The sequence below is a fragment of the Amblyomma maculatum genome, chromosome 10 (genome assembly GCF_055883805.1).
Source record: "Amblyomma maculatum isolate TAMU_Amacu chromosome 10, ASM5588380v1, whole genome shotgun sequence".
Lineage (NCBI taxonomy): Eukaryota > Metazoa > Arthropoda > Arachnida > Ixodida > Ixodidae > Amblyomma > Amblyomma maculatum.
The window spans coordinates 25955309-25978854 of record NC_139353.1 but is presented as its reverse complement, the minus strand read 5'-3'; the positions used below and the strand labels follow the sequence as shown (position 1 = coordinate 25978854).

Below are 23546 nucleotides of genomic sequence, written 5' to 3'. Positions count from 1 at the left end.
GTCGTTAGTGACGTGATGGTGTAGATGTTCAAGAAATGGTAGAAGAGAATGATGCGCTTGCCCCCACGATGACGATCAACACGGTGATCCGCCTCCCCTGGATCTGTTCAACCATCCGTCACCAGAGTCTTCCTTGGCCTCGCCTACTGTTGGCTTCTTTCCTTCATGTATTATAACGAGCACCCTCATTTTCCCCTGATTGATCTGCAGCAAGAAGGGGCATCCCGTGCCAGAACTCCGGACCACAAGATTGACTCCGAAGGCTTCGCCGACTGTACGGGGCTCTTGCTGGCGCACGCCGCGTATCGGAAGCTGCCTGCCGAGGAGCGGGACACGGTGTTGCCAGACTTTGAGGACTTAAGTGACGTTCTCTGCCTACCCGTGGGCTGACCAATAAAATTACGATATCCTTAGACACATATGGGCCAGAAGTGATCTGCACTTAATTGCTTGCCTTGTGTTTAGTTGCTGAGTAGTTCACCAGAGCATGTGTTCCTTGGCTTCCTTTTTCCATGCTGAACTGAGAGCTGGAATGAAAAGTTTGTCAAGATGAGTTGGTATATATATATATATATATATATATATATATATATATATATATATATATATATATCTGCGAGCCGTGACCATCGACCGAGACCATCGACCAGTCGGCGAGGCCAAGGAAAGCATTGGGGATGGTACTTTGTCTTTTTTTTGTTTACTTGGATAATCATATTAGTAATGTAATCTGTTTAGGGGAAAGATAATTAAACAGAAAGTAGAAGAAAAAACAACATGCCGATGGTGGGAACCGAACCCACGACCTCCGAATATCGCGTCCGGTGGGTTCGGTTCCCACCATCGGCACGTTCTTTTTCCTACTTTCTGTTTAGTTATCTTTCCCCTAAACAGGTCGCGACGAGCGGCTGGGCGGGGGTTGCGTGTACATGTCCGGTTCCTTTGTGTCCTTTAGGTCTTTCGGGTCCTTCGTCTCGGGTCTGGTTGGTCTGTCTGTTCTTGTCTTCAGATCTGGGCTGGGGGCTGGGCAGTGGTAGTTGGTCGGGTCTGGGCAGGAAGGGCTGGGGAGAAGCTCTCGGTCGATGGTCACGGCTCGCAGATGGCGTCGATGCTCCAAGGCGAGAATGGGGATGACACACCCCGCACCTCCACCAAAATGTTATGTGGTGACAAGCAAGGACTTGCAAGGGTGGAAGAACGGGCTAGTTGGTAATTCATCTTGGAAATCAAACTAGCGCACTTCAAAACAAAGACACAGGAAGAGAACGACAACACAGCGCTGACTTCAACTGGTTTTTGTTAGAGTGACACAATATATATGTACGAAAAGTGGGCGTGAAAGAATTGATAACTGCTGAGTTTGCACGTGGCGTAAAACACCGAACGCAAAGTTAAAAGGCGCACGATACCAATATAGGTCAAAGCAAGGCAGAACGGCAGGGCTATAAAAAATAAAGAAGCGAAAAACGGGGAGGCATGTAGGTAAAAACAGTTAAAGATGGCACGATCCGAAGATACATAAACTAAAATCGAAAAATCGAAAAAAGGCCAAAAGGGGCATTAAGAGCGATAAAAGCCAATAGGGGCATTAAGAGCGATAAAAAACACAAAAGGGACATTAAGAGCGATAAAAGAATCAAAAGGACAATTAAGAGCATTACAAGACCAAAAGGGCATTAAAAACAGAATACCTAAAACAACCAAGGCCAGGCCGCTAGAGGCTGAGGAGTGCACCCGGAATCTAAACATTAAAACTACTGTGCATCTGGTTCAGATATTCTAACTCGCGTTTAGTCAGGGCTATTGAGGGTGTGCTAACACACCCTCAATAGCTAACATGCCTCCCCGTTTTTCGCTTCTTTATTTTTTATAGCCCTGCCGTTCTCCCTTGCTTTGACCTATATTGTTATCGTGCGCCTTTTAACTTTGCGTTCGGTGTTTTACGCCACGTGCAAACTCAGCAGTTATCAATTCTTTCACGCCCACTTTTCGTACATATATATTGTGTCACTCTCTAATAAAAACCAGTTGAAGTCAGCGCTGTGTTGTTCTCTTCATGTGTCTTTGTTTTGAAGTGCGCTAGTTTGATTTTCAAGACAAAGAGACGGCACAACAAAGCGACAGGATGAACGATTATTTAATGTCTGGCATAGCGCGAGGGCTCCTCTCGTGCCACTGCAGATGATCTTCGCAACAATATTATGGGACGGATAGTTGGAATTGTGAGAAGAGAAAAACTCGAATCTGACAAAGACGACAAAGCTGCGAAGCAGCAGCTCGCGCTCGCTCTGAGGAACGCCGGCTTTGGCATCAGCAACGTGTCAGTATAGCTATTGTAGTGCGAATTGCTTAATCCGCCTCGTTACACATGGTGAATGTGCCGCCTTTTCCCACCCTGGAGCTCCGCAGTCGCACCATAACCGGTTCTACCACTATGACTTGAGACTACGGATCAACCTTAACCGCTTGACCCCAACGCCATCATCTGGTCAGGGCCAGAGTGGCCGCGCGGTCCACCCATCTTCAGTGGCACGGATGACACAGACGGGGAGGACTAGCTGACCTAAGAACGAGCGAGGGCCTAAAATAATTTGGATGGCAGCATTAAAATCAACAACGTGATCTTCTATTTGACTAACTTCACGAACTTGTGGTATCTAAATCACGAAGCTGATATTTCTACCTGGGCGGCACGCAGAACTAGCCTCACCGAGGTTTTCGGCCGTCCCGCTGTTGGCAAACTTCGCGCCGAACAACGGTTGAGTTATCTGGCTCAGCAAAAACTTGAAAACTTTACCAGCTACATTGAGGATGTCGACCTATGTAAAAGCCTTAATCCATCATTGGCTGAGAAATACAAGATCAAGCATGTCTTCAAGGAGATTGACAATGACACATTTCTGACGTTGACCGCCAAGAATCTCCAACCGCTTTCTGGCGTCCTTTCTTTGTTTCTGAGTTATGATGAGGTCCGAAAACAGCGTCTCACGAAGCACCATAGCATTTGCTCAGAAGACGCCGTTTCGGATCTAATATATTAAAACCATGAGCTCTATTTTTCTTTCAGAAACACAAGGAGCTTTACCAAGAGACTGTACATTGCCAGGAATTAAATGTAAATAAATGTAAATTAAAAAAAATAAACTCTATCGACATAATTGCAAGAAAGATGCTCTCAAAATTCAGGGGGAAGGAAAGGACTTATAGCTCAAGACCACACTTTCTTAACTCCTTTGATTTTCCGCTAAGCAGTAATAAAAATAATTATCAAGTGAGAGAGATTAGGAAAGTGCAAAGAAAGGCAGTTATGAAGCTTTTTTTTTTTACATTCGTGAAATTTCGGTCCCTGATCATAAGAATAGAATAAATCTTGGAGGCCGGTTGGTGTGTAACCTCTGTCGCGTGCCACCGGCACTTTGTAGAGAAAACCCTCCGATATCTCGGAGTGAAACTTGGCGGGAGCGGCGAGGCGGGCTAGGAAACGCGCTATAAGCGTTGCCCTAGCTACCACGCTGGATGCCGCTGCAACACTGCGCCTCGGGCCGAGAAACTCCTGCACACTTCCCTGCCACGCACGGTACAGGCGGCAAATGCGCTGGCGGAATCGTTGAGCGCCTTCGCTTGCCTCCAGCTATCATCCCCGATGGTGTATCGCTCAACGTCGGCGATGAGTGACGTGCCTGCGTACAGACGGTGTCGCGATGAGGAAATTAAATACCTCATTAAGCACGTTCACGCCCTATTGCTTGGCTATAAGCGCCAACCGGTAAAGAGTATTCAGCAATTGATTTATGCTTACAAGCAAAGTAGAGTATAAAATTCAATTCATTAAACACATATTATAGGCATGTGTGTACGTAATACAAGAGCCCGTACTGCTGCGAATATACAAGCGGGCTTTTATGATGGCACCCTTGAGCAGGGGTCACCATACCAATGCATCAGTTAAGTTTTCGGCAAAGCAACATTAACTGCAACAAATTGTTCAAGTAGTGAAAACTTCACCACATATACTGATCCTCATGCTGCGTTTCCACAAAATATGTCATTACCTCTAGCACTGTTTCTCTCGAGATTTTTTTAAGGACGCTAAACGAAAGATATCATCCCGTAGCTTATGAGAATATACATAAAAAGATTGAGGTGTCATCTGTACCATGGTGAGTGGCCAGTCCAGACATCATAACAGCAAATGGGCCATAATGATACCAGCCTGCAGTTTGAGGTTTCTATAAATTGAAAAAAAATTCCAACATTTTGCTATGTTAATCCTTCGCTATTTGCTCTCCTTTTCCGTGTGTTGCAGGCGTTAAAGCCGAAATCACATACACAGCATAGACGAACTGCATATTAACGCTCAGATTAATCATTTTCCTGTGGCGAATGCTTCAAAGGCTTTTGAATTCATGAGCGGGCATACAAAAATTAGAGGGGTTCAATTAACGCTGCTGAATCGAATTTGGAGCGAGAGCTTTTGGTACGGGCAACTCGCTGTTGTCGTTCGTCTCTACCAGGGTGGCAACTACCAAGTTGTTAACACCAGCGGTTTCTTCTTCTTCTTGGCTCAAGGTCATTCGTGGAGTCAGCCCCATGGCAGACGTGCGACCACGCTGGCTGGTACGTTCGCAATAAAATCTGTGAGCTTCTTACAAGTGTGTACAGTTGAGCCTAGTTATAACAAACACTCAATTAGCACGAACGAAAGCGAAGCAACCGTCACAAGACTTGCTAGGGCTATGTCACACTGTCTCAGGAACAACAAGCAACCGTCGCCGCACTAGTAGGTTATAACGCAAGGGGAGATCCGCCAGATTTACCATTGCATTCGAAAGACTCAAGCTTTCGGCCAATGCAGTGACGGTAAATTATCGCTTAAGTCCAGCAATCTCTTTCCTTTTTCCATAGAAATCTTCGATGACTCCATAAAACAATACAATGGCCGAAATTGAAACTGTAATTAACCAAATGCGGCCCGACAGGCTATCAAGTAATTCACTGCCTGGATGGGAAAAAGCGGCTAATGTAGAGGAAAGAGCGATGAGCGTTACGAAGAGGGAGCGTTTAATGAGAATCTCCGTCACGCGGTCGGTGATCAAACGTTATCTCCATGTTGAGGTTTGAATACGTGCGCTTGGTTTCACCAGGCTCGTGGCATGACTCCTCTGTCGAGTTACATATCAGCCATATGCTCAGCTGCGGCCGCAGGATATAGTACACCCTGCGTTAACATGCCTTGTGTTTGTTTCGCATACGGATGTGAAAATAGACTACTGGGATTTGTCGCATTACGGACAAAGGAAAGGGCACGCGCATGAGGGCTTGCTTTAGAGCTGCTTCCTTGGATTGGAGATGCGGATATCGACCTTGATTTAGAATCCGTTAGACCCTCAATCGCTATCTCTGTAATCACGTATTTAAACCACGTGATTCGGTCAGGAATCTACACACGCTGAAGAGCTTACAAAGCGACATGATAGTGTCTCCTTTGAAGAAACTAACATCCATAAGCGATCTTTCAATGAAATAAGCGTCACTTTTGGCGCTTTCGCGTTTTTCTAGCTGGATTATGGTAATACCACTTACTACGAATGAAAGGAATCCGTGTGAGTGTCCAGTGGGCTCGACTTTTTAGCATAATTGTTTTCCATTTCTGTTTATCAGAACAGTTGCATCCAATGTGTAAGGCAAAATACTTAACAGAAGAAACGCTGTCTGCAGGTACGAAATAACGATGCTGTCGACCACCCAAAGTGTCCAAGGCTATGAAACGCGCTGTAGTGGAGGGCTGCGGAAATTAGGACCAACCGCAGTTCTTAGCGTGCACTGATGTCGCACAGTACACAGATGCCTTGCTTTTCCCTCCCAGCGAAAAGCGGACGCCAAGATCGAGATCTGAGTCCGCGTTGCTGAGCTCCCTAACAAGCGGGCAGCAATAGTGTATGAAGCCTGTGTATAACAACTGTTGCAAGCGGCCAAAGGGATGGCCCATGGGATCACGAAGGGACTCAGATTTGACTGAACCAAGAGCAAAAAAGTATTCCAAATTTGACGTTGAATAAGTGCTGTGTGGAAAACAGCAAGTAAAGCGATCATTATTAGCTACCGCATGCAAACAGTGAGTGTGTTCATGTTTCCCGTTTCTGTGTGTGCTTTGTCTGCGGAAGAATTTCACTCACGCGCGGCCCGCTGCGAGGTGAAGGACAAATATACGCACGTTTACTACAAAGATTTTGGGGAACGCTGTCAGCGGCTACCCTTCATTCTTCATATAAGATGCATCTTTGTCTCACGTGCTTACAGTTAGTTAAATGTAACTAAGCATAGCTGTAGAAACTGAATGGCATCAATTTCAAGCCGCTTGTCATTAGTTTTGTAGAAGAAACGGGTAAACGCTCTTACAACATCGTAAAATACTGTTAAATGTGATAGGCGTCTGTAGCTCATTTTTTCAGACATTCAAGAGACCATGCAATAAAGTTAAAAATTGCTTTAAGATGTCTCATAAGACATCTAACGGATCGAAAAAATGACTAGGTTAACAATTTTTCGAATTCAATGTTTGCACAAAACTGATTCAGATTAAACTGTCCATTCGCAATTTTAAAAACAAACCAGCAACCAACCTTATTACAACAAAAAAAGGCCACAAAGAATCCGACTTTTGAGCGAGTGACCAGCGCGTGCGCAGAACACTAGAGGCGCGTGATGGGACCAACATCGGTGACTTTGTTCGCACATCTGCGCATGCGCAGAATTCTGGTCAGCAGAACTCTAGCGGCGTGTGATGGAACTAAGATCGGCGACCTTAGTTCGCACATCTTCCATAGGAAGCAAATAGAAAGCGGCCATTGTCATCTACAATCGCTCAATTCTCTTCCACACTTCTTCTTTAGTTACATCTACGAGCGAAACCCTGATTGCTCATTGGAGGGTCAAATTTTAAAGTTAAAGCTCAGCTACTTTGGCCATCTGATGAGAAGAGAGGAGTCGCTGGAGAAGGAATTGATGTTGGGAAGGGTGGAGGGTCGCCGGAGAAGGGGTAGGCAGCGAACGCGATGGTTAGATGGCATCCTCGAGGCACTGCAGATGAAGTAATGTGATGATAGGAAGATAGTGTGAGACCGGAAAGCGTGGCGTGACATGGTCCATAGGGTCACGAAGAGTCGGACACGACTGAACGACTGAACTGAACTGAACTGACGAGCGAAACATTTTAAAAGTTCTAATTAAAAATGGAACTCGTGTGTAACTGATTATTAGGCATCTACCAGCAATCACTCACACATATTTGCACAAAATGGCGATTGTGTGTGAATCCAAACACAGAATAAAAGGAGCTCACCGTTATACCCTCCGATGACGTACAAGTCGCCGCCTAGCTGCGCGACCGCAAAGCTACTCCGGGGTGTGAGGAGACTTGGTCCTGCCCGCCAGCCCTGGAGCAAGCCGTGCTCGCTGCGCAAGACTGCAACAATTGCGGCGATACAGAACGCCGATGTCAAAACACTCTCGCATGCGTATTGCGGAGGATAATGCTGTAGGCATCAGTTCTAAACAGAGAGAGAAAATGTGCACATGATTTTTAGTCATCTTGTTCAGAGCAGCCCAGTTCAAATACGCTAAGAAATCGTTGAGGGTTACTCTCTCCAAAAAGCGAGCGTTCGTGTGAAGGAAAGCGACTACTTGAACAGTATGGGACCTTTACTTCATGCAAGCTTGCTTCCACAAAATCAATGTGCTTGGCCTATGTAGCCTTGCAGGCGACCACAAATATGCGTCTGGTTTATATGAACCGTGACTCTCGCCTTGAGACTGCCAAGGACGGATCTCAAAATGGTCTCAACCTCGTGATTATTTATACAGCGGATGAGGAAATTCCGCGTTACATGTGTACACCAGTCACCCTGCCAAGAAATAAAATATGCAGAAAGCAATCGCTAAATCTTATTATCGGGTGGTAAATTTTTATGAAATGTGGCGTGCGTAGGGAGGTTCTATTGAGATAATAACGCAATGAAGTTAGACTTGCCGTTTTATAAGAAATCCGCCGCCGTCACGCTACATGCGAATTGGCTGAACACGCCAGGATTTCACCTTAATTCCAGTTAATCAGATTTCTCCATGACGCGACAGATCACTAGGTGGTTTGTGGGTGCAACAACTTCGTGTTTGAATCTACTTCCGACGCATGCTTTAGCTAGGGCTCTTCTCACCTGCTTGGCTCGCCCTTGGACGCCTTCCAGTTTAGTGCCCGATTCTTTATTATTGGCTCTTGTTGGAAATTGTTGTTTGGGCGTCCTGTCGCTAATTTTTTATCTTCAGCTGTTTTATGTATGCTATAACCACGCTTTAAGCGCAGGCTTTCTCTCACCTTTCTTTTTGTCGTATCTTACTTAGGACTTACTTCTTCCTACTTTTATGGAACCAGAATGTAATTTTTCTTGCAGACCTGAGCAAGGAGTATGAGTGACATCTGTCTGTTAGTGGGATTGAGATGGCACAGCAAACACATTCTGCGCAGGTGATGTCGTAAGTCTGTAAACAGACGCTCAGCCACCCTAGCGTTTGATTCGACGCATACCAGAATGCTTTGACTTATGGGTGCGTGTTTCGTAGGTGTGAGTCGCAAACGTAGAGGTTGACGTCATTTAATGCAATTTACACACACTGGCAGATAAAGTGAACCGACATTTCTATTTACTCATAAGTCGATATTGAATGACTAGCAGACCAAATAAAAAAGCCTGTGACACCATTTCTTGGCGAAGGAACGAAGAACCAGAATATCGTACGGTACAATCATAAGAAGCACTAGACGTAATCCAGGCCACAAAATCTATGGTCAAAAAATTAGAATGAAGTGACAACGCCCTGGTCTAATGCAGGGCCCGATGTTGCCAGCAGAATGCCAATATTTGAGCATCGTTTGTGCTGCCCGGGACAACAACTGCATTCATGTGAGTCCTAGAAAATCCTGCTACCTTCATCGAGCCGGCGATTTCCGTCAAAACCTCCGATGACGTAGAACCTCCCGCGGTACTCCAGCATGCGATGGCCGCAGCGTGGGCCGGGCAAGGAATGGACGAGGATCCAGGAGTCTAGGGAGGGCGTGTACATCTCGACTGTGGCAAGGAAGTGAGCCCCGGTGAAGCCGCCGCTGACGAATACGCGACCTGCGCAGAGGATGATGGTTCCAGACGACCGCACCTATTTCCTCCCTCTAAGGTGTGCTCTAATAAATTAATGCTTAGTCGATAGTATGCGGGAACGCTTTCCAGACATTCGTGGGGGCAAAATGGACAGGAGAGGCAGATATGATAAAAACACTCGGGTAGGGCTTCGCTGGGTTGTAACTTCAGAGCGCTTTTATACTGATCATGCAGAGGACAAGATGGAACGGTTCCAGTTTCTCAATTGCTAACCGCTGCATGTCGCTTTGAAACATGCCGCCAGGCGATGGCAGGATCTAGTGGTTCTGTGGAGGGTTCTAAAGTAGGGTAAATGGCGTAATAATACAGGCTCGAGAGAGGGACTGGAATGTAAAGAAAAAGGTTGATTCAGACATTATAAAAACCATCGCATCATTGGCGGGCGTGCATTTGGATGCGTCGTGACAAGCTCGCGTCGGTCTGTTTTCCAATGCTGCAATCGAACGTTTTCATGAGCGCTCACCTTGCTAGAACTGAATATCTATTGCGTGACCGGGACAGTAACAGCGGCATATAACATTCATATTGTGATCAGGCAAATGAAATGAAAAGCATAAGCACACGTTTAACGAAACACATCCTATGCTAGCCATCCAAGAAAACAAAAGAGACGCGCAACATTTCCTCATCATTGCTAGTATAGCTCGCCACTACGTCGATGTTACGAGAACATTTTTCCTGTCGTAGACATGTTCGCTTTTTCCCCTTTGATTATCTGTTTTCATTTTCGTGCCATAGATAGGTAGAATGAGTCGTCAATTTCATTTGCGCTACTGTTTGGTCATAGAACCCTCACTTGCTATACTTAACGGCTTCTGTATTTACATTCCATGATGTAGTCTATAAAGCACCCGAAGAAAATTGGCTCAGGTATCCAAATCAAATCTCATTTATTTCCCATCCGTACATAGTACAGGTTGCACATCCGAAATCAAAGAAATGGTTGACGGGGATCAGGGCCTCTTTCGAACCCTGCATACAAAATAATGAAGCTAAATTTGTCCACACGTCGCGACGGCTCACCATTGAAGGCGCAGGCCGATGCGTCGCTGCGCCGACGGCTCATGGATGACACCATGTTCCATTGGTTGTGGAGGGGCTCGTAGCGCTCCACTGTTCGAGTCCTCTCAACGCCTGCGGAAGCGAATAAATATACTCTTCACGAATGCATGCTTCTCGTTTCAACTACAGATTGCGGAAAGCACATTCAATTTAGCGTTGCACCCCAGCTAGACTCAGAGGTGTTACAGCCTTGCCCGACTATACTAACCGCCCGCTGAGGGAAAAATAGTTTGCAGGTGAGGCTTCAACACCTGTATGAACGGGTCAGACCAGACGCAACCTGCATGTACTATCATTTGGTCCGGGACGTTAAACTCCATAAACCAAACTATACCATGCTCTACCGATCGTCTCCACTTACCAAATTCAGAACGGGATCAAAATACAAACACCTCTGAAACCTCATTGCATCTCTAATGCTTCAAAACGGAGTTATCTTAGGCGACCATTGAACGTTTTGTCGCTATAGACTCCATTATCTATTCTTTCTCTGCCAGCGCACTCTTTAAATGAATCATTTGTCTCTGGTCGGATCACCATGAAGCCTAGACCGTCCAGGCTGCCCTGCGATATCAACATCCGAGGCTTATGCATCATATAGAAATACGATTTCGTACTCTCGGAAGCCTGTATAAGCTGGATCGACAAACAATATATTGCAATAGAAAATGACGTTTATAACATTTCGCATTGTGATTTACCGTTGACAGGTTAATCAGACAAAGCAGAGGAGTTCATGCTTAGTGAAAAGAAGCAGGCAATGTTAGGGACAGTGAGAATGCCTAATCTGTAGAAAGCGCATATGAGCCAGTACGGGGAAACAGCGTGCAGATCTAGCGTTATGATGTCGGCGCCTCCTCCTGTATCGCACCCGCCCTCTAAGCTAAGCGAGGCCTTCTCGAAGCGGTGTGTGTACGTCAGTTTTGTTCATGCAGTTATAGCTTCTGTATCAGATGAAAACAAGGAGAATTCAAGGAACGACCAAATTGATAATGAAAGTAGAGTGTGTTGCTTCACCAAGATGATGATGATGATGATGATGATGAAAAGGTTTATTGAGAGCCACCCCAACTTAGACAAAGGGAAAGCTGGTCGGGCCCCTACTCCAGCACACCGTTGATAAAAACCGCGGTCCCCCTTTTTCGACGGGGCCTCGTGCATCAACGTCAGATCTTGATTGGGCCGCCTTCAGGCCATCCAACGTCGGCTGCTTTATTACGTCAATACTGCTATTTTTCTGGCATGCCCATACCATGTAAAATAAGTTTGCCTTGTCGCCACAAAATTTTCAATGCTCGGAAGAGGATAACTCGTATGAAACACCACCTTAGCTGTCTTATTCGTGCTTATTTTTCTCACAGGCATGGCCTATAGTGAGGTGTCTTGGTTTAACTATCCTGGTAAGAGGCGCCGGCCACAGTCGTGGATGACTGGCGAGTCAGCATGATATGCACTGATACTGAAAGAACAAAAAAGGACGTTCTGTAACAATTTTTCCGCGGTGTCTTTTCTCACCTAATCATGATTAGAGAACGCTCTCGAATTCGCGTCTCACGATCGCCTGTCTTTTTGTAATTCTTTCACCTGTAATGGCTGCCACTGTCCCGTCAGTGCAGTATGAAATTCCAAGCGCATTTTTTGTTCGTCATCACAAGGCAGGCTGCGGACATTTATTTTTATCAAGTAAGCGACGTCCATCACCCAAATTTGGTAGCAGTATTACCCCTTAACGTCACCAAGTTTCTGATACTTGAGCGTGAACATTGGCATCTATTTAGTCAGCAACATTTTCCCCGGCTTTTGCAGAACGATACCACGTTGAAGGACTTCAAACCCGCAAAATGCCGTAATATAAACATAGAACTGATGAAAATATAGTGGAGGGTAGAACACCCAGCGTGAGAATATAACTATACAACTAGTCATCAAGATCTGGTTGGAGCGTTCACTCCGCAGATGCTCATCAACATATGTCGAAACGACTCATAACCAACTTGAGTATTCTCTTTCTCGAGTCTTCTCACAACCAAAACTGTTTGACAAATTTTCAGAAAAACGTTTTGCAGCCACACACAAACAATCAATAAATTCTCAAAGGAGCCCTCCTCGAGATTCTTGCTTTTTCAGCGATTCATCGTTAAAAAGCATCGCAATGTTTTACTATGGTAATCTTGGCTGCTGTGAACGCAGCTCAAAATAGAGACGTAAAAGCTTGGTACGAACCGGCAGATTGGACCTTTACCATCAAAAGCTGTTTACCAGTACCTTACAAAATTACACAGTTTCGCCACAAATATTCTCAAAAACGCAGCCAATCGGTTTCTTCTGGTAGTTTTCCTACTTGAGGCGAATTCGGAAAAATCTTTGAAAGCAAATAGTTCCTACTCAGGGAAGGAATGTTACACCATTCCCATAAACATGAGTATAACACTGTCTTACGATAGCGCACTGCTGCCTCACAAATAAAAACGATACTCGATAGTGGTAAGGAATATCCCACACACCATTATTTCCATAATCATTATACAACCTCCCTTTTTCTTCTTTTTCTTTTTCACGAGGTGGGTTTACACTTCGACGTTTTGCAATAAATTTATACTACTGAAAATAATTCGCTTGTGGCGTCTCACTTCCTTTCGTCCTAGCTTTTCGCGTGGCCTTCATGATTTGAAAAAGAAACTAGACAACAATTCCTAGTCATGCTAATAGGTATAACCATCATAGGAGAACAAAGTCTCTTACTCTTCTTGCTGTCCTCTGACGGCTTCTAAATAAATCAACCTAGTGCTGGATAACAATTCCCAATCATGGTAAGAGATATAGACATAGCAGGAGAACAATCTGTTCTTGTGGTCCTCTGACGGCTTCGACAGTAATCATTCCTTACCGGTGTGGCCCCCGATGGCGTAGATATGCTCCCCAAGGGCGGCGGCAGCGACGTATGCGCGATCCAAATGCATCGGGGAGTGGTTGCTCCACTCGCAAGCGTCCAAGTCGAAGCTGACAACTGACCGCAGGTAAGAGTGCAGTGTCGTCCCTCCCAGCACGTACAGGTGGCGATGCCACTGCACGACCGCGTGGTACGCCCTGCACAAGTACGGTACGTTCGCTGATTACACAATATGCAGGCATCGAACTCCTCTAAGTAGCTACAGCATTCTCCTGAAAGCACGCGTTTATGCTATCCCGCTCGACCTTGGGCATTGAATATCGACTAATTAAGGCATATTTATAGTATGTAATTATTTTGTGCTCTGTATAATGCTGCTGGACAATAAAGTGACCAATAAAAGTCACTCCTTAAAAACATTTAGCTTTATAGCGCTAGCAGTAGAAGAGTTGTCGGATTATTTCACTAAATTGGCATGAAGCCAAGTGCAACCTTATCAACCGTTCACAGTAAGCGTAGATAGACCACCGACCTACATAGCAAGGATCATGGGCCGCACTTGAAGGTACTATTGCATGGCGCGCCTTCCGCAGGCCTCTCTAGAGAGCTACACAAACTCCAGGTTGTGCCAGTCTGTTTTCGACAGCGCCGATTTAATGAACGCACAGACCGAGTTATTGAGCTAATGGCCTCCCCTATAATTGATGAATCAAATGATGTCGTGCAGGTAGTTCGCTGCTAACACAGCTAATAAGATAATAAATGGGAGCAGCGAGATATAACTGTGTCCCGGGATCTACATCATCATGAAGCCGGTGACGTAGCAGTCACCGAATTAACGTTTCTAACTGTGCCCGCAAGCTGCAAATCCCTGTTCAATTTCAAGACAATCTATGTCTTGAACTGGCATCTGCGATAGCACATTCGCAATAACCATGGGCGAAGCTACACACATCACGCGATTCAACTCCTTGGGCTCAAGACCAGTCGTGAACCTGAGCATATACTTCTCTAAAGAAGGATTGACAGGGCGCCGAAGCATGAGCATAACTCGCCCAAATGCGGAACACAGGATTCAAGACTCCAGGAGTCATTCCAATATAGAAACACAGTCTTGTTACTGGCGTTACTAAAAGAAAACTTAGTGACTCTGGTAGTGAGAAAGCGCTTGCGCTATCTATAGCAGGCAACTCGCCTTGGAGTAAAATTCTCGCTCTTGAATTGGTACCAGCGATTGACCTTGACGTCGAAAGCCTCGATGGTGGGCTGTGGTTTTCCTTTGCTCCAGCCGCCGACCAGAAAGATCATCTCAGTCGGTAGGCGCGGAAGCCAGCGTTCCGGATTCGCCAGGCCACAGCTCGCACAGAGGGCTTGCGTCAGAGGCATGAAGGCTGCGAAACAGGAGAGAACACTCGGTGAAGCACGGTAATGAAAGCAGCTTATTCCGGTGCGTGACTCCACCTCAATGCGGGATCTCATTGAACCTTCCCTAAACAGAGAAAGAGTGCGCCTGAACGAAGTGTGTGCCTTCGCGTATGCGATGCAAATTCTTGGCCTATAAAACAAACAACTAATCATGGTGCTGCTGACTAAAGTCATCGCTTTTAAGAAGGTCGCCTTTCAGATTTTACTAGCACTTAATGGATAAAAGCGCGGAACTATAAGCGACATCTTAATGGTTGAAGAGGAAAAACAGGGATATAAATTTATAGAGTAACTGACATTGCGCAGTACTGTAGCATCGATGGTGGGCATGTTTGTGTTCGTTTATTAGCTGCGCCATAACCACTGCACCACACCATGCTGTGATTAGGGCGCTCGACTACTGTGCCCAAGGATGCAGGAAGGAATCTCAGCTACGGCCACTGCTTTTCGATGGAGGCGAAAAGCAAGGCGCCCCTGTGCTGTGCGACGTCAGGGCAAGTTAAACCTTGGTGGTAGAAATGTCTGGAGCGCTCCACTTCGGGTTCTCTCATAATTTTAGCCGATACGGGACATTAAACCTCACAAGCCAAAGCAAACCAACATTTTATTACCTGATGAATTTACTTAAGGTGACATAGCATCCATCTAAAGGTGCAGCCAAATCACCCTTCTCTGTTCCCCCAAATGCCAACGGCTTGCCCTCCAGAAAAGAAAAACCCGGCTTCTGCAGACTAAAAGTGCAGTTAAGAAACTGTAAAATCGGATGTAAATGCAAAACATTCCTTGAAGCCATGCATTTAGGCTGGTTGATAGTTGTTTGTTGAAGAACATTAACACCTCGTCTTGGACGGGAACGCGAAAGAATTGGCGTTACAGTCTCATAATGTCCTAAAAAGCGAACAAAACATATTGGGTTAGTAGCCGCTGCTGGTCTAGCGACTTTGGATTGACGAATACGCCAAAATATCAAAGAATAATAAAATTAACTTTTGAAATACTGCACCTAATGGCATGGTGTACGAACTCCTGACCTTGGTTCCCAGCTGCCGGGCCTTCAGCTTCTGAAGTAGGAGCCAGAGCAGGTGTCGCTGCATTTGCTGCTGCGGTAGCGGCGTCCACTAGAGCCGCGGCTGCCGCTGCGACCGCACTGAGAGCAAAATACGCCTGCCCTGCCTGGTTTAGGTCGGTACCAGTCATGAAGACAGCCGAATTCTGGATTAAGTTCGCTGGAAGCACTACCCGCGGTGGCTTCTCCGGCTCGCGCAGTTTCAGCAGCAGGGGATCTGGCGAGCACATGCAAGGGCCAAGTTCGAGCGCCTTAGTAACCTCCTCCTCGAACTCGGACCTCTCTGCCAACGAAGGCCAACGCTGCCGGAATATGTCGATGGATCTGCGTTTCATGTCGAGAATAAACGAGTAGCCCAAACAATGTGAAATAATAAAGCGATACACACGCGAAAGGGCGCAATGCTACTAACGGCAACCATTTCCAGACGGTTCTAATTGCATCAGCCTTGTTTTTGGAGACATGAAAGGGATCAGAGAGAACAGGTGTAAGAACAGAGAGAACAGGAATCAGCACAAAACACATTTCGCTGAAGGAACGTCAGTCGAGGAACATCACGTCATTGATACCTGTTGGTATACATCCCTGGGAGGGAACGCGGAGCACAAATAAGTATCACGGATAACTTTGAAAATCTGTATTGGGCATCCCCACGCTGTGGTATGAAAGGTTTTGGGCGTGGCAGTACACTGGAAAATACGCATTTTTCTCTCACTGTTACTATTGCAACATTAGAGAAACTCTTCGTACACTTCGTCTTCCTGATAAATCTCTCACTACCAAGCAAATACGCATTCTTAAAAAAGGTACTTCAAAAGGGTGGAAATTTGGGCTGGTTGGTGCATGATCTAAGACTAAGAACAGCGCTAACAGCCCTGTTAGCGCTGCTTTTAGCCTTAGACGCATTCTTAGACGCATACAACTAAATACACTGCTTACTCCTGCCAGATCGTTTCTATACCGAATCACACATTCCCCCGCATGCCCGAATTGTTCCGAACACTATGCAAACTTAGAAAATTGCATGTGTTTATGCCCTGTCGCAATTCAATCAACCCCCTTTCCAAACCCTCCTCCCTAACGTGGCAGGCTTGGTTAGCATCTGACCAGCTGAAAGATCAGTTGGCCTTGGTGACCTTGGCTCAGGACATTCTTGATGCTTAGTAATTCGTTAAATAAAGTTGTTTCCTCCTCGTTTCCTCCTCCTCCTCCTCCAGGCGCTTACCGCCTACTAACACGTAAATTACACGGAACAGGCTATAGAGAGGGCTTTAAACTGAGTGTGAATTACTGAGGTTATTAACACACGTTAATATCTGAGCACACAATCAACTTCTATTATTTTTGATGTCATCGAAACAAGGTCGTCGCTGCTAAGACGATACGCAATGATTTGGACACTCCAGTAGAACACATTAGCCGCTCAAGCGTTGAATCAGGCGCGAGCATCGTAATTCCACGGCCTGCTTCTTTTTTTGCCCATATATCCTGTCCAAGAATTTTGTCAACTCTGTGTTCGATATTCTTGCCTTCCTTTATCAGGCATGTGTTATATTTAAGTGTGCTATTGGGCCTTCTACTCTAATATCTTGCCGCCGGTAGTTTGAATTTTGTCGGTGGTATGAGGTTTTTTCTTCTACTTTGATTTGCATTCTTCGTAGCAAACACGGTTCAAAATATGTACTGTCAACAATGTAAGCGATAACAGAAAAAGAGTGACACACTTTCCAAGCTATTGCACATTTGTTTTCTCTTCTTTTCACCTGATAGCAGAGGGAATGGAGGATTTGCAGTGGTGACTGTGAAGACAGGGTGTCAGGTATCTTTCCGATTTGGGAGAATAGCCAGAAGAGGGGGACCGCTAAACTGGATGTGGTCCCCCAATTGGTCCGAACTGCTTGCCCTGCTACTAGAAGATAGAGGCTCTGATTGTGCGTCCATAATATGTTAACCGCAGTCACGAACTGGGTTTTGAGATTGGGCTCCAGCACGACGTATTACCATTCAATGTCATAGGTTAACGTGAGATTCGATTTACAGCAGTGTCCGAAAGGGTACAAGTAGTTGCATTCAATATTTCTCAAGTGGTAACGTTTCGTCCCTACACTGGGCTCGGCAAATATTCTTGCTTTTTTAAGGTTGAGAAGTATTTACAGTATACGGAAAACTGAAATACTTGGAGAGCAGCGCTTCAATTTGTCAATGTCAAGTATCATAATCTCCTGACATTTTTGTTTCTCCCTCTGAGGTTTATAATTATTGCAAGTTAGCGCTCGTGGGTATCCCTTCCTTGTCTCCTGTCTTCGTCTGACAGCGCGCTTAATATTTCATGTCTTGTAAGGAACGTTCTACTGATGGGTCTGCTTTCTCAGTAACAAAAGCATTTAGCTCGTATTACATATTTGGGAGGAGGGAAAGCAAACTGGTAACTTATAAACTGTTAGACACTTAATCTTTGCAAACAACAGTTCATCACGGTAAAGAAATAAGGTGCACGAAAAAACGAAACAGGGTATGAGTAAACTATATCAACACCTGATCAATTTTCGAGGCGGCAATATGTTTCAAGAGTGCAAACGAGGGAACAGCAATAAACATTTGTAGCGACCTTTTGTAGCACAAGCTATTCCATTTGGTAATAACCAGACGGAGCAGCAGCTATTTATTGCTATTAGTGCAAGCACAGGTAGCGTTAGTGTCGGAATGGTAATCTAAGCCTACTGGCTGTGCGCCGTGAAGTTTCGCCGAAGTAATAGTAAGAAATTGTACCAGGCAACGATACATTCAGTTTTCTGGTGCAGAAAGTAACAAATGTAAGCAGCGTTTGAAGCTGGTTGCCCTTTAGGCAAGCATGGATAATCAAGTTTAAAAGCAGTACAGCGGAGACTAAGGGCATTAGTACTGAGATGCTAGTTGCCATAGCTGCGAGTGCATGAAACTCACCCTGGATCGCAGCGGCCTATGCGTACGCAGCGCAGGAGCTCCGGAAGCTTAGGAGTGTCTTCGGCTGAAGCGGAGGAGTACCATCGTGCTATGACCTCCAGCGCGTCTTCTTCACGGAAGAGGTTCAACTGAGGAGAGGCCAACAACTCGTAAAGCAGCCATGACGGTATGTCCCCCAGGTCCTCGCTATTGTGCCATATCTGCATCGCAGTGGAAAATCCTTTTATGTTTTCTACAAGGTAGGTAAATAATCCGGAAGACCTTGTTTTCTTTACTGAGTTCCATTGTGAAGACGAAAAAGAGGTCCTTCTTGTTATCCTCAGGGTTAGTGGCTGTTTATTTTTACAGATGATTGTACATTCCCTTTGTTTTAGCACTTGGTAGCAAATACAGCTATTTTTTGAAAGCTTGTTATATGTTTAGCGAGAGTTTTTATTTTAGAAAACCTAAGTGCACTTCGAGATTTGACTGCTCACAGAAAATTTGGTTCCCAACACCTTTAGCACGGAATAAACCAGATCGCTGACAGATTGCCCCATTTAAAAATTAGGGATTACACACCTGTACATAGACCGCAGCCTCGCTTGCGTACAAAGCCAAAATCTGGGAAATTAGCACGAATGGAAAGCATACCTTGAACAGCATTTTCGCCGTTCCTCTTCAGCTGCGTGCAATAACCTTTCCCATAAAAAACGTGTTGCACATCTATGCATGAAGTGATTACAGTTTGTGGCTCGAAACATTTTCACAGGTTGATGAGATTTGTGAAGGGTATATGACTGATACTATACCTCCGCCAATTAGAATGCATGCGGAATTTTAGTGGAAGGCGCCAACATAGGTGCTGTAGTGCGCGAAGTTGGTTTTTTACCCACAGCAAGCCTCCCCTTTCAGGAGGCCTTGCAGTTTAGCTACGAAGCGAGTGACCACGGAATCGCTGTCGTCATTCTTTGAATTTTGTGCCACAGAAGCAAGGCGAGGCTACTGCTCCTCTGGCACTGTACTGCTTCTAGTACACTGGCTACTACGACAGTCGCGTGAAACCTAGAAGCGCGTGCTTAACAGCTGTCGGCAAAAAATGAAGGAAAGAGAAACTCGACAAATTGAGAAACTGTTACTTCCTTCCAAACACGCATTTTTTCGCTTTCTCTATACACTCCTAATTGCATGTCGACCCTCTTCCTTCCTTCCCCTTCTCTCTGATAGCAAGGCCTTCGAACGGATCTGCAACTGTCATTAAATCAACGCGGAATCCTGGAAAGAGGCAATCAAAAGAGAATTAATCGCCCAACTGTCCATCCTACTTCAAGAATTAATCGGGCGTAGAATGTGATTGGCTCCTCACCTCGTCGAAGTTTTCCAGTGTGTAAGCCATCACGGCATCAGAAAATTTTGGGTAGCGGTAGCGGCGAGTCAGCGTCGCCAGGCTCAGGCAGTTCTCAAGTGCCATAGACCGCAGCAGGAGCTCCAGGCATCGATCCCGTGGCTCGTCCAGCAGCAGCATGTCAGCAGCTTTAAGGACTTCGAAGACATTCTCGAAGCTCACGAAGAGCTGCACGAGATATATAAAGCTATAGAGGTACATGAAAGCAAACAAATGATGCTGTATTTTGACTTTTGGGTCGCATACTCGATTCCAGAGTATGCAACTAGCGAGTACTAATATTGGGAGGCGTTCCTGCAAGTGCGGATGCGTACTTCTCATAACGCAACAGAAGTTTATTTTTTATATATCTCCGCCATGGCTTTTTGAGCAATTCTAAGCGCAGAAACTCTGTGCTACTTGCTTCTGTATTTCAGTTTTGCACCCGAAATTTCGTTCTGTTGCACTCCGTCGTGAGAATCAGACTCGGCGCCTTTAAGCCGCGATCACTTTTAACGGAAGTGCCACAAGTTAGCATTACCGTGCGGCTCGTTACTGAAGCTATATGTAGTTTGCTAAGGGTTAGCCACTAGTTTTCAGTGGAATCCTGTAAACTGGAATATCGGCAGAAGGAGCCTTCAAAGATGGCTGTTGGGTATGTGCGGCGCGTGTGTGGTGCCTCCTAGAAATCATTCGATGTTGATGCACTTGAGTGGAGTCTAGGACTAAGTGGGTTGGGGCGAGGGGTGTTCACACTTGAAGCTCCGGCTTATCATGCGTGTTATTCTACATACGATCACTTTATAAGCCGCCCTACTGATCCCAAAGGGCTGCTAAATCATCGGTTACAAAATTGGGCATCATTAACCATTATTAAAGCATTGGTCGTGCGTAAGAGGCCCGACGTTCCGGTGGAATAGCGCGTTTAGCATTCCTTCGGTTACGGTCAGCTCCGCAGCCTGTTCTTCAGCTGTTGCAGTAGCTCGTACCATCATCTGCCGCTGACTTTAGGATGCCGTTCGTTAGTGGTAAGGTGCGAGCAAATGGCTGGCAAGAGGACAGAAATGGCCTCTTTGGCGGCTCGGCAACGGCTTGCGCTGCAATTGCCATGGGAACCAGGGAGGCGGCTGGCGTCACAGTTGCTATGACAACGGTTGCTATGACTGATGTAAAGAAATTATAAAAGCACAAACTAAAAGACTGTGCAACAAATTAAGAATAAATATATATATATCTTCTTTTTTGAAAGCGGTAAGCTATTTTAATAAAATACGTTTTTAATTTTGCAACACTCTTGTTGCGTCCCCTTTTAATGTTGCCCCGGCATTGGTGAGACATTTCAGGCCTTGCTGGGTACTTGCGAAAGAAGAAACGAAGCAGTTTCTTATCGCTACTGTCATGCTGTCGGCGATGGTGCTCCCAGGAATGGCACGAAGTTAACTCGCGTGTGTAGAAATGTGCCTATTACAAAGTTTTCGTCCTGCATGTAAGTTCTTACTTAGTCATAATTCTTAGGTAAGATATATCGCAGTTTTGTAAGTCCGTCGTTTTTTCGCGCTACGTGTCGCCAGCGCTAAGTCTGCTTGGGCCTTTGTCGCATGCCCTTCGTTTCTTTCAAAGCGCTTAGAGTCTATAAAACTGAGTTCGCGGCATGCGAAGGACTGACGCACCGCACAACAGTGAGGACACTGTACTGTCGGTGTCACACTACATTTTTCCCGTTACACTTTCACAGGTGAGCTCCCTACGTCGTGAATCTGTCTTACGCTTGATATTGGTAACTTACGTATGTTGTTCAGTGCTGGCTTTGTTGAACATTTTGCTGGCACGTTTATATCACTGTATTTGTGGGCCTTATACAATAAAGCGCGAATATTTTCGAGATATACTTGTTCGATAGTGTATTGGAAATTGTGCGGTTACGCCAACGCTTTACAGGTCATGCTGCACAAGCATGCTGGGCTTGTTCATATAGAATTGCTGGGTTTGGTTGTCAACCGCACTCAAGCAGCAAAATTTGGGCCGATAGAATGACAAAGATTGGCGAGCGTTGAGAGGCGTACTTCAAAAGGAAGGCCTCGAAACTACGGTAGGGTGCATGAAAAAAACTGACACTTTATAATTCGCGCCAATGTCACACGTAATCCTGACGTCATTCAACGTCACTAACTTTAGATGGCCTCCAGTTTTCAGGTGGCGCTTGAGTGCCCATGAGCCGCCATGTTTTGAACGTATGGGCGTCTGTGGAGCCTTCGATGCCAGTGTACATATTGTTCTGAAAACGGTGCCTTGGAAAGACCAGAGCGTTCTGAAGTGCCCGTGCCGGCGGTACCTCCTCATCTTCGGTACGTGGCCGGTGCTGGCACGTGTGGCGCTACAGATAATTTACTAGAGCGCTGAGAAATTTCATAGCGCCGTATCATGTGTCCTCGACACGAAACAATATAGGCTTAGCGACGACTAGGGTGCATCGTACGACCAATGCATTCAACATATCCACTTCTCCCCTCCCCTTTCTCCTGGGAAACCATTTCTTTTGCCACAGGCGCATTGGGAGATCATGAGGTGGCCCACAGCGCTAACCTACGAAACGTGGCCTCGGGGGTCCTGAACTCAGGACTCGTCTCAAAACGCTACAAAATATAAAAATTTTAACTCCATATGCTGTGTCTCTCCCTCTATCTAGTGGGTGTTATCTCGTTATCGCAACGATAATCAAGCGTGCCAATACTTGCCTGATCCGTGTATAGAAAGGTGAGCAGTACGTCGAGCGTGGAACCTTTGACTCCGGAGACGTGTACGTCTCTTGGCGAGCCGTTCTCCTCGCTGAACAAGGCGCGGAAGAAGGGGCACGTTGCGCATAGAAAGCCCCGCTGCGCCCGAAACTCACGGCCGTCCGTCGTGCGGAGGCGGCAGTCTGCTGTCTGCTCGCCACCGGGAAGGAGGCTGCCGTGGGAAAACATGGCGATTGCTCGGCCTTGCCGACTCCGCTGCACCGGCTCTTTGCGAGTGCGATGATGTAGCTCGAGACTCGAGCTTCGTGCTGGCTTTGACCTTCTCGCCTTCCAAGAGGGAGCTCTTTTTTTAATTGCGGGATCCTCAGGGACCCTCTTAACGTCACGTCTTGCCTTCAAAGGAGAAAGTGTCTGCCCAAATTTTGTTTCACGTTCAGAATATTGGGCAGAGTAACCAAAAAATTTTCTGAGATCACTGCAGAGTCTTCATTTGAGAAATGCGCTAGTCTAAACGTTGCTGTATTGTGTCCGAGATGTGTCAGCGCGATTCAGCGAGTGATATATAGTGGGCCTTTCCTTTCCTGTAAACCACTTAACTGGCTCTAATTAAGATTTAAGGAGGCGAAACAAAGAGGCGCTCGTGTGCTATGTGATGTCAGGGCACGTTTAAATCCCGAAGTGGTCGAAATTACTCCGGAGCCCTCTTCTACGGCACCCCATTCACTCTTTCACCCCGCCGGGGTGGCGCAGTGGTTACGGCGCTCGACTACTGTTCCCGAGGACGCGGGATCGAGTCCCGGCCTCGGCGGGCCGCTTTTCGATGGAGGCGAAAAGCAAGGTGTCCGTGTGCTGT

General features: G+C 46.0%; 1 protein-coding gene across 1 annotated transcript; it reads right to left on the bottom strand.

The window, feature by feature from the left end:
• Positions 1–3504: 3504 nt before the first annotated feature.
• LOC146175938 (uncharacterized) lies at positions 3505–22921 on the bottom strand. Its single transcript, XM_084581221.1, has 10 exons — positions 22694–22921; positions 19941–20147; positions 18596–18795; positions 15618–15976; positions 14357–14552; positions 13159–13358; positions 10233–10343; positions 8982–9173; positions 7343–7465; positions 3505–3680 (listed from the first exon to the last, which is right to left on the bottom strand). Exons 1-10 carry the CDS (start codon positions 22919–22921, stop codon positions 3505–3507), a joined length of 1992 nt encoding a protein of 663 aa, XP_084437347.1.
• Positions 22922–23546: the final 625 nt, after the last annotated feature.